This window comes from Sturnira hondurensis, unplaced genomic scaffold (assembly GCF_014824575.4).
Source record: "Sturnira hondurensis isolate 20B ecotype Veracruz unplaced genomic scaffold, ASM1482457v3 Scaffold0007036, whole genome shotgun sequence".
In the NCBI taxonomy this organism is placed as follows: domain Eukaryota; kingdom Metazoa; phylum Chordata; class Mammalia; order Chiroptera; family Phyllostomidae; genus Sturnira; species Sturnira hondurensis.
The window spans coordinates 6,759,482-6,775,286 of NW_028079667.1; the positions used below are offsets into that span (position 1 = coordinate 6,759,482).

Consider the following 15,805-nt stretch of genomic DNA (forward strand, 5'->3'; position numbering starts at 1 on the left):
GTGTGTTAGATAGATCTACAATGACTCCCAGTCTTGGTAGAATGGCCTTATATAGTAGGTGTCCTGTGGGATCCAGTGGTTCAGTCTCCTTGATCACGACCCCACAGGACACCTACCATACTGAGCTGTGTATTTCAGGAATGTCCCTTGTGTGGGTTATGTCTGCCCTCCTATTGTAATTGGTCTCTTTTCACATGGGAATGACCTTCTGGCTGGCTGATTGTGAGGATCAACCCTGACCACTGTATACAAGTTGCTGTGCAGGTGCTGGTCACAGTAAGTGGAATTTGCCTTAGCAGGGTTTAATGCTTGCCAAGATCTCCCTTTGGATATGCCACTTGTGAAACTTGGTCCTGCTTTGATGTTGTCTGAAGCTGATGACCGGGTAGGTTGGCTCTGGGTCTCTTGAAAGGGATGCTAGGGCAGACCAATGTCAGATGCTGCCTGTGACAGGCTCTGGGAAACCTGTTTGAAGCTATCAGCAGTGCACGTGTGTGGCTGCTTTTGCTGGGCCTGAGTATGTACAGGGAGGACCAAGCTGTGCACCAATGCTGGCTTTTACCAGCACTGGGCCTCAGGGCAGATCAGAAAAATCCCAAGGCACCCTGAGATCTGCCTCTAACTCCTGGTTGCCTGTTAGGCTCAATCATTGAAAGAACCTTTGGTGGTCCTCAAGTTACATGAGTTAGGTTCTTAGTGAGTAACCAAGTAAGGGTGAGTGGTGTTTACCAGACTGATACAGGTTCAAACTCAGTGCCAGTGCTGAGTCTGAGACTACTCGGCAAATGTCCCTGAGTGTACCAAGTCTAGCTGCCACCTGTTGGGAGTTTGTACATTTTGTGTTGGGGAAGGGTCTCAAGGAGTCATCAGGGTGAGGCTAGCAGAGTTTATCAAGCCAAAAGAGATCAAGATTATGCTGTGTGAGGGAGGGCTTTGCTCCAGCCAGGCATGTAAGGGAAAAATGGCTCCTGTTGCAGGGCCACACTACACAGTGTGTTCCAGGTTCTTCCCCGGGGGACATAGAGCTCAGCAGGGTGGAGCCAGCGAGTGTTGGGAGGATGAGGCTAAATGGTCTCCCATGAGGGGGAGGTGCCAGTCAGGCTTAGAGTAAGGTGGGGTATGTAGCTCCCATCCCAACGCCACACAACTCAGTCACCGACAACTCTGAGTCTGCCCAAACCTCTTCACTCTAGCCCAGACAGCTGTCCTTCTCAGCAGGGCAGAAGCTCCACATGGTGTTGTGAGAGAGGGAGTACAGAGTGTGGAGCTATTGTTCTCCTCTAGGTTGATGCTCCACACAGGAAAGATGACTACTGCAGTATGGGAGAATGATGCAGTGTAGAGATCCTTGGGGTTTCTCTTCAGCTGTCTCCCCAGAGCCACAAACCCTAGGTTCTCCTTGTATGACTATAGTCTACTCTACCTTCCCTCTGCCAGAGCCCAGAATGAGTGGCTGCAAATAGTTTTGTGTGTTGGTCCTGTAAGAGGGCACCTGTACCTCCAGCTGATTACCATCTCTCCCTGATGGGCAGAAACCCTGCTGCTTTTCATAGTCAGATGTTTTGTGCACCTCTTCCAGGCTCTGGTACTCTGACCTGGGAATCCCAGATTGGGGTTGAGACCCCATGCTTCTTGGGAAGAATCCTGCCCTCAGCAGATGAGATATCCCTTAGCCATTGGTCAAGGGAGTGGGGTCAGCCCTACACACTCACTGCCCTTTCTACCATTCTCAGTGTAACTTCTTCTGTAAATCCTTGGTTATAAGATTTTTCTTCAGTTAGTCTTCAGTTAGTTATTCAGGATGATTGTTCTAAATTTGGTTGGTCCTGGGAGGAGGTGACTGTAGCTTTCACCTACTCCACTGCCATCTTGGATTCTCTGTTTGGTTCCTTTTTTATACATTCAATCTCTCCAGTAAAACGCTCTTCTATTTGTTAATTCCATCCCTGAGCTATTGAGCTGCCTTTCTAAGTTCTTTGGATCTTGTTGCATTTTTTCAGGACTTCTATTTTGAATTCTCTGTCATTTAGATTTCAATTTTCTATGACATCAGTTTGGTTTCTGGACAGTTTCCTTTTATTCCTGTGTTATTATGTTACCTTGGTTGTTCACGGTTGTTTATGGGTTGTTCCTCTACTGGCACATTTGATGCAGTAAACACTTTTTTTCATATTTGAAGTGAGATTTTATTTGATTGTTTTGGGTTTTCCAGGGATTCTAGTCGACTGTTTTCTTGTTTATCAAAAAATTACATGTTTTACTAATTTCTCAAATTAATGTTATTTCTTTATACACAAACACTTATTTAGACACCATTTTGATTTTAACAATTTAGAGGGTTGATAATTAGAGGTCTTTCTTTTATTTTTCAGCAGACAAACTTTATAGCACGAGTTTTTGTTTTCTCTTACCTGTGTTACTTGTGCCTTCGGGGGTCATGGTGGCAGAGTGCCACTGTTGTTGTGGGAACCACTGCTTGGGTGCCCCTATTGTGTCTGTGTCACCTTGGTCTCAGGGCACCACCACCATGCTGGGGGATGTGTCTGGTTGGAGGGAGCCAGGTTCCTGAGCCCACTGTGCTGTTACCAGGTTCTGTATGACTGCTGATACCACCAGGCTGTACTGAGAGGTTATAGATGTGTCCCCACTGCTGTTACTAAGCTTCATCACAATCATGGAAGGGAGCCAGGTTTTCAGGCCCTGACACTGCTTCTTCCCCCTTCACCCTCCCTCTGGTTGTAGTGTGGAGGATGTACTCTGACTTTTCCACTGTTTCCACATTAGTTGGGGCCATGGGCTCAGCTGCAACAGCCAGGGGAATTGCATCTTCAGGCACCATCCCTGTCCTTCCTCTCATCCTGCCTCCCTATGCATCTAATTCACCCACCTTCAGATGTGCTGATGTGTGGCTCTCTTAGGCATGCTAGTGTGTCAAGCAGAGGAACCTTTGTTAAATTATAGATGTCCAACTAGTTATTGATTTAAGGGGATATACAAATGGGTCTTCTCACTTCACCATGATGCTGACATCACTCTGTAGTGTCTATTTTCTATAGGAAGATTATTTGTAGGGATGAAAAAATACAAAATCATGCTATGTCCCATCTCCTCACCAACATTCACACCCAGAGGCTTAGAGAAGTTAAACAACTTATTCAATATCACTCAAACTATTTAGTGGCCAAAATATCAAAACACCTTCAAGGCCAGGAAGCTTACTTCTTTTAAGAATGGCTTTGTAGACCAGCTAAAAACATGGGCTCCAAAATCAGGCTGAATGAGGCTTGAAATCCTGTCCCTTATGCTATCTAGAAATGTGGCATTATCATTTTCATCTGTTAGACTGGCCTGATGACATCAACCTCATGGGAACTGGTAATAATTAAAATGAGACAATGCTTTAAAATACTTAGCACAATGACTGACACTATGCTTGTATGACACTACACAAATGCTAACACTGAACAAATGATACAGATTATGGGCTGTTATAGATAAGCCATGGGTTTAAACCTCCAATGCCTAGGGACTAAGTTGGTTGTCACAAATGTGTGAAACAGGGATGAGTAGGGGCTGTATTGACCGGATCAGTTTATGTCTCCTCTAAAAGCACTCAAATTAAAATCTTCTTTATAACCAGGGGTCTGACAAAATGTATTTGATAGCTAAATCTGGCACACTGAACTCTCAGTTTACAATCTGTGGCTTAGGCCACTTTGGGAAGGCCTCTGTTTGTTAATATTTTCCCTCATTCACTTTTCTTCTTTGTTTTAGTCCACAGTGAAGACCAAAAGAGACACAGTGAAAGGCTACTTCCTGGCTGGAGGGGACATGACGTGGTGGCCAGTAAGTGTTCTTTGGTTCAATTAAAGTCACTTCTCAAAGAATTTTCAAGGGCTAATGTTCTGTCTAGCCTTTGCTTCTCAGGACACTTTAGTTGCTCACTATTTGAAAGTCACAGTCTATATTAGAGAAGGCTTAGCTCCAACTAAAATTTGTTTAATTAAAAAAATTAATCAGCTCACCTAAGGAAAAAAAATTAAAGTTTTAGTTATGGCTGAGTAGAGGGGTCCATGTGATATTATTAGGATCTGGCTTCCCCTTCTATTTATTCTTTATATTTATATCTATCTATCTATCTATCTATCTATCTATCTATCTATCTATTATCTCTTCCTCTGGATGGGAGCCATTCCTAAACAGACTCAACTTCATGTCAACAAGATGACAGACAGTACTCTAAACCTTTCATCCTCAAGTTCCAGCCCTGCATGGGAAGAACATCTGCTTCCATGGATGTATCCTGGAAAACATCTAATTTCTGATTATGTTCCATGCCTATCCCTCTGCCAATAACTGTGGCCAAGGTAGTTTGCTGTGCTGACAGGGTCAAGCCTGGGTCATACACTCAGAGCTGGGTGAAGTTTAATCTCCTCTGTGGCATATATGATCAGAAATGAGCAGGACTAAAGCCTTAAGCCATATGTGCTAGTGTATTTTGTTTTCAAATAGATCTAAATGCATTTCCAAACACACACACATATCATACATGCTCACAGGCCTGTACTTAGTGGACCTTGGGAAGGTGGTAAGGGATAATGCTTTTACTTATGATATCCTAAAATAGAGTTAAATTTTTGAAGTAAGAAGAGGGAGGGCCTCCCCCATTTGCAGGGAGTCTAAAAGATGCATACTTTAAAATGCAAAGAGATAACAGATATCTGAGCCTTCAGTTGGAACAGGATTGAAGCTCCTTTCAGCTCCATTTCTCATAGAATTATCACTATTTTCCCCTGCCTGAAGTTTCCTGAGAAACCCCACTTGCAAGATTTGTCCTTATTTGCCCTGAAGCAGTGACCCCCCCACAGATATTTGTGAAAAACAATCAGTGGCAGTTGGTTACCATTGCTGCTGCCTGAGGCAATAATAACATTTGGGGCATACAATGGGGTTTACCAGGACACTTAAAAGGAAAGCTGGATAAAGAGGTATTCATACAGTATTTTGAAAAGCTCTGACATATTCCTGGGAATATAGAAGGTCATATGCATATGAAGGGCTGTGCACATGTTTAGAAAAGGCCCTAAGCTCTCACCTCCAGCTGACCTTGATGCTCTTCATAAACAGGAAGTAAAGGCTAGGACAGAATGGTAAATACCCAAGCTTAGTGTTGAAAGCATACCCTGACATGCACACAAAGCTCTTTGGCAAAAACTGGTAGACTTCTTGCTTTCGGTTATTAAAGAACATTTCTGTCTAGTTATTAACTGGCCACTAAACTAAGTGGAAAGATACTTTAGTGATCACACATGACAAAAAATACAGACTTTGTAGAATTCATTCAAGAAAGTCTCTAAGCAAATAAACGGTAGGAGCAGAAGCAACAACAACAAATTGCAAAAGCAATCAACCCTGGTGAGTGTGGAATAATCAAATTTCTACAGATGCCACATGATATTATTTTAAATGTCCACCTTTAACAAAAAATTATGAGTCATGCAAAGAAATAAGAAAGTGGTCTCTATACATGAAGAAGAGCAGTCAACAGAAAGTGTCCCTGAAGAAGCCAAAATGTTGGATTTACTGCATGAAGACAACAGTCTTTCACAAACTCTTCTCAAGAATGTAAGTGAACACTCTCTAATTCATCCTGTGAGTTACATGTTATGCTGGTGCCAAAATCAAACAGATACTGCAAGGGAAAACCACAGAAAAATATCTTTTATGAATATAGATTTAAAAGTCCTCACAAACCAGTCCTAGCACTATTTACAAAATATTATACACCATGACCATGAGAGAGTTATCCTAGGAAGGCAAGGTTGGTTTAACATACAAAAATGCCAATTAACACAATACACCATATTACATAATAATAAAGGACAAAACTATATGATCATCTCAATGCGTGCAGAAAGAATGTTTGATAAAATCCAACACCCCTATATGAGTAAAAAAAAACTCAGCAAACTAGAAACACAAAGCTTTTAACCTGACAAGTGGCATTTACAAAAAACCTCACATTTAACATTATGCTTAATGACAAAAGACTAAAACCTTTCCCCCAAGGTAAAGAACAAGATGATGGTGTCTCCTCTTGCCAATTTTACCAACATTTTACTGAAACCTCTAGCCAGGGGAACTCACAAGAAAAATAAGTAAAAGCCATCACAGTTGAAGAGAAACAAATAAAGCTATCTTTATTTGCTGATGACATGATCTTGAAAATAGAAAACCCTGACTGACCCAGAAAAACTACCATAACTAATAAATTAGTTCAGTAAGTGTAGAATATAAGATCAATATAAAAATCAATATAAAAGGTCAACATTTTTAATACTAGCAATAAACAATTTAAAAATAAAATTAAGAAAATTTCATTTACAGTTATATCAGAAGAGTAAAATTCTTAGTAAATTTTACAAAAGAAGTGCAACATATATAATGAAAACATTGGAAACACTCAAAGAAGGACTGAAAAACTGGGAACAAAACCTGTGTTCATTGATCTGAAGACTTAATACTGTTAGGATGGTAAAACTTCCCAACGTGATCAACAGATTCAACGCAGTCCTTATCAAAATTCCAGTTGCTTATTTTTTTTTGCAGAAATTGACAAGCATGTCCTAAAATTTATATGAAAATGCAAAGACCCAGAATAGTTAAAACAATCTTGAACAAAAAGAGAGTTGGAGGATTCACCTCTCCTGATTTCAAAACTTACTACAAAGTGACCATTAAAAAAATGTGTTACTGGCATAAGGATAGATAAATGGAATAGAACGGGATGAAAGCCAGAGACTAGAAAGTCAACAGGAGTCACAAGAGCCCTCTCAGACAGTTCTGTCCCCTTCTCCCTCTTACCCCTGTCCCCTCTCTATTTCTACTCTATATCTCCAACCCCTCTTTTGCTTGTTGCTCACATGGTCTGCTTCTCCCTGAATCTCTCCAACATGCTTCTTTCAGCAAAATGGCAGTGATGAGTACATTACTGAATATGCCATCCACCACCCACTGCCTATCCCCCTGCTACACACACACCTCCCTGAGTTTTATATCTTCAGTCGAAGGGACCAGCAGAGATGGTGTCCAAATTCCCAGGAGAGAAAATGCAACTGGCCCAGCTTGGGCCAGGAACCCAGATTTATCTTGTCCAATCGACTGAAACCAGGGACTGGGATCAATTTCTATAAGTACAGTCTTACAGGAATTGGGGTCAAGTACCAGAAGTGGGGGCTCTCTACTTTGCTAAGATAGAAGCAAATCTGGGAATAACACAAGGCTCCTGATTCTCACCATGAAGCACTTTGTACAATACCTATCATCCTCCCTTCCAGGGGTGCCACATACAGTTGTTCAAGTTGTGCACTGCACAACCCTAGCACAATTCACATTTTGGGCAACACAGATATGCACATTTATTATGCTAATTTATGATAACTGGAAGTAAAAGAGTCCTGGGAAAGGAGAGTCTTTTCTAACTTGAAAAAATAATTCCAGATAAGCTAGGAATAGCCCTGTCTTCTCCACATTTCCTTTTGTCTCCATCCCTTTGGAGCATGGGAAGAACTGGGGGTGGAGAGACGATATCCCAGACCTTGGCTTCAATATATGACCTGTCTATCTCTCCACAGGTGGGTGCATCCTTGTTCGCCAGCAACATAGGAAGTGGACATTTTATAGGCCTAGCAGGGTCAGGTGCTGCTGCGGGGGTTTCTGTAGCTGCTTATGAGTTTAATGTGAGTATTGTACCATGGAGCGGACAGCTCACTCTCTACTTAAGAGAGAGATCCCAGGGGGCAGTTGTGTGAATGCCTTGCACTTCCAAAAACAGAGTGGTAGTTTATGAAAAGATAATCAGGAAGCATAAAGGCACCCTGGTCAGCAAAAATCAGTTTGATCTACAAGTCTGCTTGATGGGGGCCTGTAAGGACTGGAAGGTGTTTCTGTGGATTAGATACCAACTGGCCATCACAAAAATTATGTGGTTCATTGGCTCATGACCTTTTTGCCACTCCACGGATACCTGATAGGACATACTCTCTGTGTAGCAGGTCTCATTCACGATATGATTTTCAGAGGGGGAGAGGATGTACTTATTAAAATGACCTTCATGCTTATAATAAGTAACTTTTTAGTGCTTACTCTGTGCCACTGACTTAAGTACTTTACGTACATCATTTATTATATTATAGGATTCAGTTACAGACCAGAACCAGACTGCCTGGTTTCACATCCTGGCTGCAACACTTAACAAGTTTTGTAATCTTGAACAAGTGACTTAACATCTCTGAGCCTTATGTATAAAATAAGAATGATAATAATAGTACCTGACACATGGAAGATTAAGTGAATAGATGCTTGTGAAAGGTGCAAAGGAGTGCCTGGTGCATAGTAAGTGCTTACCAAAAACCATCTCACTGATTTCCTTGCAACAACCCAGTGAGGCTCTGCTGCTCCCATTTCACAGGTGAAAAAAATGGGCCTCAGAGACCTATATGAATTCTAGCACCACCAGCCTACCTGACCTCATAGCCGTGTTCTTTAAAAAATATTTTTACTTATTGATTTGAAAGAGAGAGACAGATTTGTTGTTCCACTTATTTATTCATGCATTGGTTAGTTCTTGTACGTGCCCTGACTCGTGACCGAACCTGCAACCTTGGTGTGTCAGGACAATGCTCCAACCAACTGAGCTGCCCCCAGAGCCTCCCAGCCCTGCTTTTAACAAAGGAGGGGAGGAAATACACTTGGAGAAAAGGGGATGCTGTGAGGTTTATGAGACACTGTGCTAGGATTCACAAAAAAGTGTCTATTTTCACTTGTCCCTACTTCACCCCCTTCTCCCATTTAAACATGGAAATACAACGGTCCGGGGAAGGTGAGCTCCTCGGCAAGTAGGAGACTGATGCAGAGGTGCAGGCTGACCACGTTACCTTGTGGTGTAGAGGAAATCCAGGTGGGCACCTAGTCCTGGGTGGAAGCCGAGCTCTGACTCTGTTTTCTCTGCAGGGCTTATTTTCTGTGCTGATATTGGCCTGGATCTTCCTCCCCATCTATATTGCTGGTCAGGTGAGTCTGAGGGGCATTGGGTGCACTGGAATGAGGAGCCTTTTGGGAAAGGGCAAGCCTGCATTCCCTGCTTCCCTCCCTCCAGCATCCACCCCTCCAAATGTGGACATGCAATGGACAGTACCTAAGAGGTCCTATTATTGTAGAGTGGCAATGCACAGGTGAAAAAATCAGGAAATGTCCTTGGCAGTCTCCACCTAGGAATGGATGTCAGAGGTACATATGGGGCTTTCACAGAATGGAAGAAATGTGGGCTTGGAAATATTTTTTAAAGCCAAAACACAAATATAAAACTTGCAGTCTCCCTTAAATGTTTAAGCCATAACATCACTGCTTTTAAGTAAAAAAAAAAAATCCATTTCAGTGTTTTTCCCTCCTTTCTATGCAAAGCTATAACAATTGAGTTATTTCTGGCTGTTATGAAATATTTTAATTTTTATTACCAAATAATGGCAATAGAATCTTCTTTAGAATTTTTGAAAGAGTGCTTTTAAATGTCATTCCTGATCTTATTGACAACTTCCTGTCACTTGTAATGTCTACATGTCACTTGCTCTGTTTTAGATGTTCTACCACACCTGGCAAAATCATGCAATATCATAGTATTGGTTATAAAGCAATAACTGATTTTTCACTTTCTATTATAAAAATTTAAAAATACACAAAGTAGAAAGAACTGCTTCATGATAAGAGAAATCACTTAAAATCACTTTGCGCCAGAAGCAGTGTACTCCATGTGAAAGGTAATGATGTGCAGATAAGTAATCTCACTTGGAGGTAATACTGAGTCCAAATAGGTGAGGCCTTTGGTAAGGGGGTGCCTAGGCCTGCCCACTCCTCCTACAATGAGCTCCTGCATAGACAAAATGTCTGGGGTGTTACAGCACTGGATAGAACAGGAGGGTCTCTGAGCCAAAGCACTGGTACATATTTATTGAGCACCTACTATGGGAAGGCATCAAGGATGGTGGAAGTACAGGTTAGTTCACAGGTAGGGCGACCAGGCATTCTCAGGTGATGGTTTTCGCTTTCTATGGCAGGTGAGAGGTTGTGTCATCTGCTGAGAGTGAGGAAGGAGCTCATGTGGCTGAAGGTTGGTTGAGAAGAAGCACAGAGGCTGGAGATGACTGCTGTAGCTGTTTGTGGTAGAAACAGGGAACAACCATGTGTCTATCAGCAGGGGCTGGTATCCATAGAAATGTCATACCAAGAAAGACACAAAGCTACCCAGTTCACTTTTATTGGAAAATAAAATGGACACAGAAAAGAGTTGTAAAACCCAAGTGAACAGCTTCACAAACGATTGTAAAATGAACATCCATGTCAAGACACAAGATATCTCAGTCTCACCCATGTGCCTTCAGGAGCTCTCTCAATGCCTCCACTCTCCTCGACATTCATCACACTCACATCCTTGCTTTTTGTTACAGTTTTAATTATGCATAATAAACAGCATGGCTTAATTTTACTTTTTAAACCTATACATGTAAATGGAATCAGGGGAACATGTTGTTTCGTTGCACATAGCTAATGTGTTAATTTTCATTGCTATGGAGTGTTACGTAGGATAATGACACCCAATATATTCATCCATTTTTAATGTTTGGTTGTGATGGAAATGCTGCTATGAAATGAACCTTTGTATACAAGTGTCCTGATGGGCACAAATACGTGTTTGTGGAGAGATATCTGCCTGTGGAACTCCTGGTCATTGGCTATGTTTATCTGACTTGACTAGATACTGCTGAACTTTCTCTCAGAGCAGTTATATCAACTGATCCTCCTGCTTGCAGTGTATGCAAATTTCCTCGGCTCCTTTGTTCCACATCCTTGCCATCACTTGATATTTTGTTGCTAACCTGGTGGGTGTGTAGCAGTGTCTCACTCTGTTTTCAATCACCAATTTGGTTTATATACTTTCTAGCCATTTGAATTTCCATTTGGGGGAAGTAACTTGTCTAAGAGCTTTGCCAACTTTTCTATTAGGCCATATAGATTCTTACTGATTTGTCGAAGTTCTTCATATATTCTGGAAACGAGTCTTGAGGGTGGTTATATGTATTGCAAATATCTTCTTCTTCCTTTTCGGTTTCCTTTTTATTTCTTAATGGTGTTTTCACAAACAGATACCAATTGCAATTTTGTCACATTTACCCCATTTTTCTGCCTTATTTGGTTTGTCTCAAAAAAACCTTTTCCTATTCCAGGTCATAAAATAATTTGTCTATATTATCTCCTAGAACTTTTCACACTTAAGCCAATTATCCACCTAGAATGGATTTCTGTCATCTTTTGAGAATAGGATAATGCTAATACAATCCATCAAGAAAATTACAGACCAATTTTACTTATGAATATGAAAAATAAATTATACTCTCCATCCACAGTATCTTCCATTATTACATTCATTTTACTCATTTGCTGAAGAAGCAGTTATTGAGCTGAACACCAGCTGTGTGTCAGTTCCTGATAGTCTTTTGTCTCACCAGACCCTTATGATCTTTTCTTTCTTACTGGGAAAATTTCCTTCCCTTCATAGTACAGTTAACTTCTATTCATCATCCAAATCCTCGACACCACAGTTCTTCCAGAAAGCCCCTTCAGGACCCTTCTCCTACTGTATTTGCCATAGTTGGTATTTTTTATTTGCTTATGTTATTATAAATGAAAATTTACCGCCCTGGCTGGTGTATCTCAGTGGATTGAGCATGGGCCTGCGAACCAGAGGATCGCAGTTCGATTCCCAGTCAGGGCACATGCCTGGGTTGCAGGCCAGTTCCTGGCAGGGGACACACAATACATTGTGTGTCCCCGGCAGAGGCAACCATACACTGATATTTCTCTCCCTCTCTCCTTCCCTTCCCCTCTAAAAATAAATAAATTAAATAAAAAAAATTACCTCCCACTAGACCAGGATTTCTCAGTCTCAGCAGCAGGGGCATGCTGGGCTGGTAGATCTTCGCTGTGTATAGTATTTGTGTAGGGGGCTGTCCTGTGCACCCTGGTCTCTGCCCACTAGATGCCAGTAGCACCCCTCAGACTGTGGCCACTGAGCTGTATACAGACATTGTGAATGTTCCTTGTGAAGGCACAGATCTTCCTTGGCTGAGAACCACCTCACTGGACAGTGTGTCTCTCGCATTGGATCGTATCAGTGATTTTCAACCAGACTGCCATATGAATTTTTAAAACATGCAATACCTGACCTCTTTTCCCTCAGACTGTCAAATTAAAAAAATGACAATAGTCAATACAACAATAGCCATCCAGTGTGAGTGAACTACCTATTTTTCTTGTCAGATTGGCAAAATGTGTGTAGGTGTGTGTGTATATATACAATATTTTTGGTGTGCTGCAAAATTTTAGTAATTAGTTTGTGTGCCAAGAGATGAAAAAAGTTGAAAATCGCTGGACTGTAAAGTCCAGGAAGGCAGGAACCATTTCGTTTTCTCCCAGTGTCTGGCCCATAGTGGATGTGCAATAAATAACTGTAGAAATGACTCCATAGCAGGGTGTTACATGAACTCAGAAAGAAGTGAAATGAGGAATGAGCTGACGCCCAAAAGAAGAGGCACCAGTTAAGGACTGGAAGTCCTGGCCTAGTCCCAAAGCAGGGCTCATCAAAGTTAGCAAACGAGAGAGCTGCGCTGATGAAAATTTGGGGTTTCAGAGGTGAATGGGGGCCTGGAAGTGACAAGATTCAGGTGTTGGTCAGTCAGAGAAACAGGTGGCCAAGGGGAAACGACCAAGTGTTGTTGGGGCTGAGCAAAGTAGGGTACTGTTTGGGGTATGGCATGTGGGGTTCTCTGCACTGTCTTTGAAGTTGCTTCCAGACTGGAGAACCGTCTGGGAAGAAAGGAAGCAAGTGTTGAGGCTGGGATCCCCACTGAGTGCTGGGCAGGGCTCCAGGGACAGATGGGAGTAGGGGTGTGGCTTTCTGAGGAAGAGTGAGGGACTCTGTATGAGGATGGGAGGTCCAATCTGAATGTGGTAGGGAAAATGCACAGATGCTGCAGTCCCCGTGCTGCCCTCCTCTACCAGGAGATAAGGAGGGTGTGAGGGAAGGAGGAGCTACCAGCATGGAGGTCCTAAGGAGCTAGGGTGGTCATCTCCCAGGACAGCTGTCACCTTACTGTTTCCTGTTATCATTCACCCTACAACTACTAGAGGGTGGTTTCCCCTCTGTATGGACAGCCTCCTCTCTGCTTCTGTCTTGTCTCTCACAACCTTACTGACTGGCAAACTACCTTCTTGGGTACTTTACAATAAGCAGCCTAGGCTCTGCCTCCCATCTGCCAGTGGGCTTCACATTTCACCCCAGAGTTTGATTTCCAGATACCAATGTTGCTCACCTTCTGAGAGTTTCGTCCCTCCTTCCTTTCTTAGCTGATTAGAAACTTCCTGGGTGTAGAGGCTGTGGTGCTGTCTCTAGGTTGAAACAAAGGTCGATGGATAGTAAAGGTGATTGGCCGGTGATAAGGAGTCCAGCCACACAAGACCAGCTGGTTCTTTTCCTTCACAGATGAGAGAGTGAACCCACTTACCTGAGAGGGCTGAAGCCCTCAAGTTCTCTCTATAATTAGCTCTCCTACATGTCACCAAGAGTGTGTTCATTCTACGTGATTTGATCGAATCTTTCTGTGTGTTACTCCCTGATAGAGTGTCAGAGTTCAGAATAACGTTTTTCTGAAAAATCCCAGTTGTGTTGGCCTTGCAGCAGATCTGAGGTTCAAGGCAAGACATTTATGGAGGTCAGAATCCCAAACAGCCCTTTTGAGGAAAGGAAGAGAAAAGAGCTTTGTTCTTCTTTTTCTTTTAAAATGTCTGTGAATTCCTGGAGTTCATCTTTGCGAATATTTTATCATGAAGAAAATATCAAGCACACATAAAAATTGAAATAAATTTCCACTGAACATCACCCCTTATAGTCTTGAACATCCAGATCCTACCATTATGATTTGCTGTTCTTGTATCAAGCCTACCCAGCTAGTCTCCCAGTCTCCCTCCCCATCTTCTTCTGCCTTCACAGTCTGACCTTGAAATGGAGGGTTTGCCGTTTGTCATGGTCAGGCACCCATTTGTCTCCTTCCTGGGTTAGATTAGTGCAATACCCTGCAGGAGAAGCTACAAACATTTCTACAAATACCGTCATTACTCTGTCCTTTTCCTTCCAAGATCTAGCAGCTTGTGAAAGAACTGTTGTTGGCTTGGGGTCCCAGAAGCTAGATATGACATTTTTCAACCCCCAGTCTGAGAGTACAACGGGAATGAGGAGATGGGGAAAGGGCATGCCAAACCTCAAGAAAAGTGTTGCCCACATAATGGTTCTCAGCAACATGGCTCAGACCTTGGGGTGTCCCATATGGTAACAACACCTGGCTTCAAACCACCTACCCTAGGGTATGAGGGAGCATCCCTAATTCAGTGCCTCCCTGGTGAAGGAGTTCTCTGAACTTTCTCTTATCTCTGGAGTCTGCATAGCTTTCTATGAGTTCCCCATTTCATGGTGATCTGGCTAAAGGTTTACAGTAAAGTAATTCCTCCAAAGTTTAAAATATGAACAAATGAAGATTACTGAGTTGATTTTAGGTGTTCAGCATGTGGCCAATGACAGTGAATTACATAGTGAAGTTATTTCCTGTTCTGTAGTCTGTCCGCTGTTTGATGAACTCCAGGGGAAAGTCTCGTGTTGGTGCGAGTATGCCCTTAATTCTAACCAATGCTTCTCCCAACACTTTTTTCTTTTCAAAGAAAGAATGACTAGGCTCTGAGCCCAGAGTCTTTGCTGCACAACAATATGTTTCCAGGAAAAAATAGAAAATTAATGAATTATTTCATTATTCATGTGTCTATTTTTGCTGATTCTCATAAATTTAGAATCTCTTTTCCACTTACAGTGCAGATTTGAAATTTCCTTTTTAGGTAAATTTATTTACATAAAAACATGAGTTGGTTGAAAGAGAAACATTATCAATCAATAATAGTGGAGATGGCAGAAATTGGGATGGGGTACACAAGTGCCTCATATTTGGGAAGTAAGATAGTTGGTACATACCCTTGCACAGAATGCCAGTTCCTCCACACCCCACCTCTTTGCCCCCATTTTCTCCTGCCTTTTTTGAGTCCTCCATTGAGAATCCCTCCGGGCACATGCTTTTGAGTTGGGGAAAGTGGGGAGAGGGCTGGTATCATGAGGCCATGTGCCCAGAGTTACTGGGTGGTGAAAGCTCAGCTCTGGCCCCCAGGTCACCACGATGCCAGAATACCTCAGGAAACGTTTTGGTGGCAACAGGATCCCCATCACCCTGGCTGTGCTCTACCTGTTTATCTACATCTTCACCAAGATCTCGGTAAGGTGAGAAGGTTGGTGACAGCCCCCTGCTGGGGTGTCTCCATTCCATGCACTTTCTCCAGGCTTCAGGAAGGTTAGAGGAAAATGGGAGGGGCAGGGGTGAGGTAAGCATGGGCAGAGGAAGTCAGGAGAAAGGGTAGAGAGAAGGACTCCTCATCTCTCCTTGCCAAAGCTTCTTTGGTAACACCTCAGGATGGTGCAGGTCACTGACTGGAACTCCCAAGAAACCTTGGATAAGACTTTGATCTTCCTCCTGAGATAGGCAGTGACCAGGTATTAATCAGATGTGCTGATGGCCCATGAATATGCCCCATCCTGACCTTTGGATGGGCAGAAGTCCTGGAAAGTGACCAAGAGCAGAGGCACTGCAGCCTCCAGGCA

At 42.6% G+C, this 15,805-nt stretch overlaps 1 protein-coding gene across 1 annotated transcript in view; it reads left to right on the plus strand.

The window, feature by feature from the left end:
- The first annotated feature begins 3,774 nt into the window (after positions 1 to 3,774).
- Positions 3,775 to 15,805, plus strand: part of SLC5A11 (solute carrier family 5 member 11) — a 38,015-nt gene continuing 25,984 nt past the window's right edge. The window contains exons 1-4 of the mRNA XM_037051059.1: positions 3,775 to 3,846; positions 7,635 to 7,739; positions 9,013 to 9,072; positions 15,318 to 15,422. Of these exons, the coding sequence (XP_036906954.1) occupies positions 3,832 to 3,846; positions 7,635 to 7,739; positions 9,013 to 9,072; positions 15,318 to 15,422 (285 nt within the window). The 5' untranslated portion in view covers positions 3,775 to 3,831. The remainder of the gene's footprint in view (positions 3,847 to 7,634; positions 7,740 to 9,012; positions 9,073 to 15,317; positions 15,423 to 15,805) is intronic.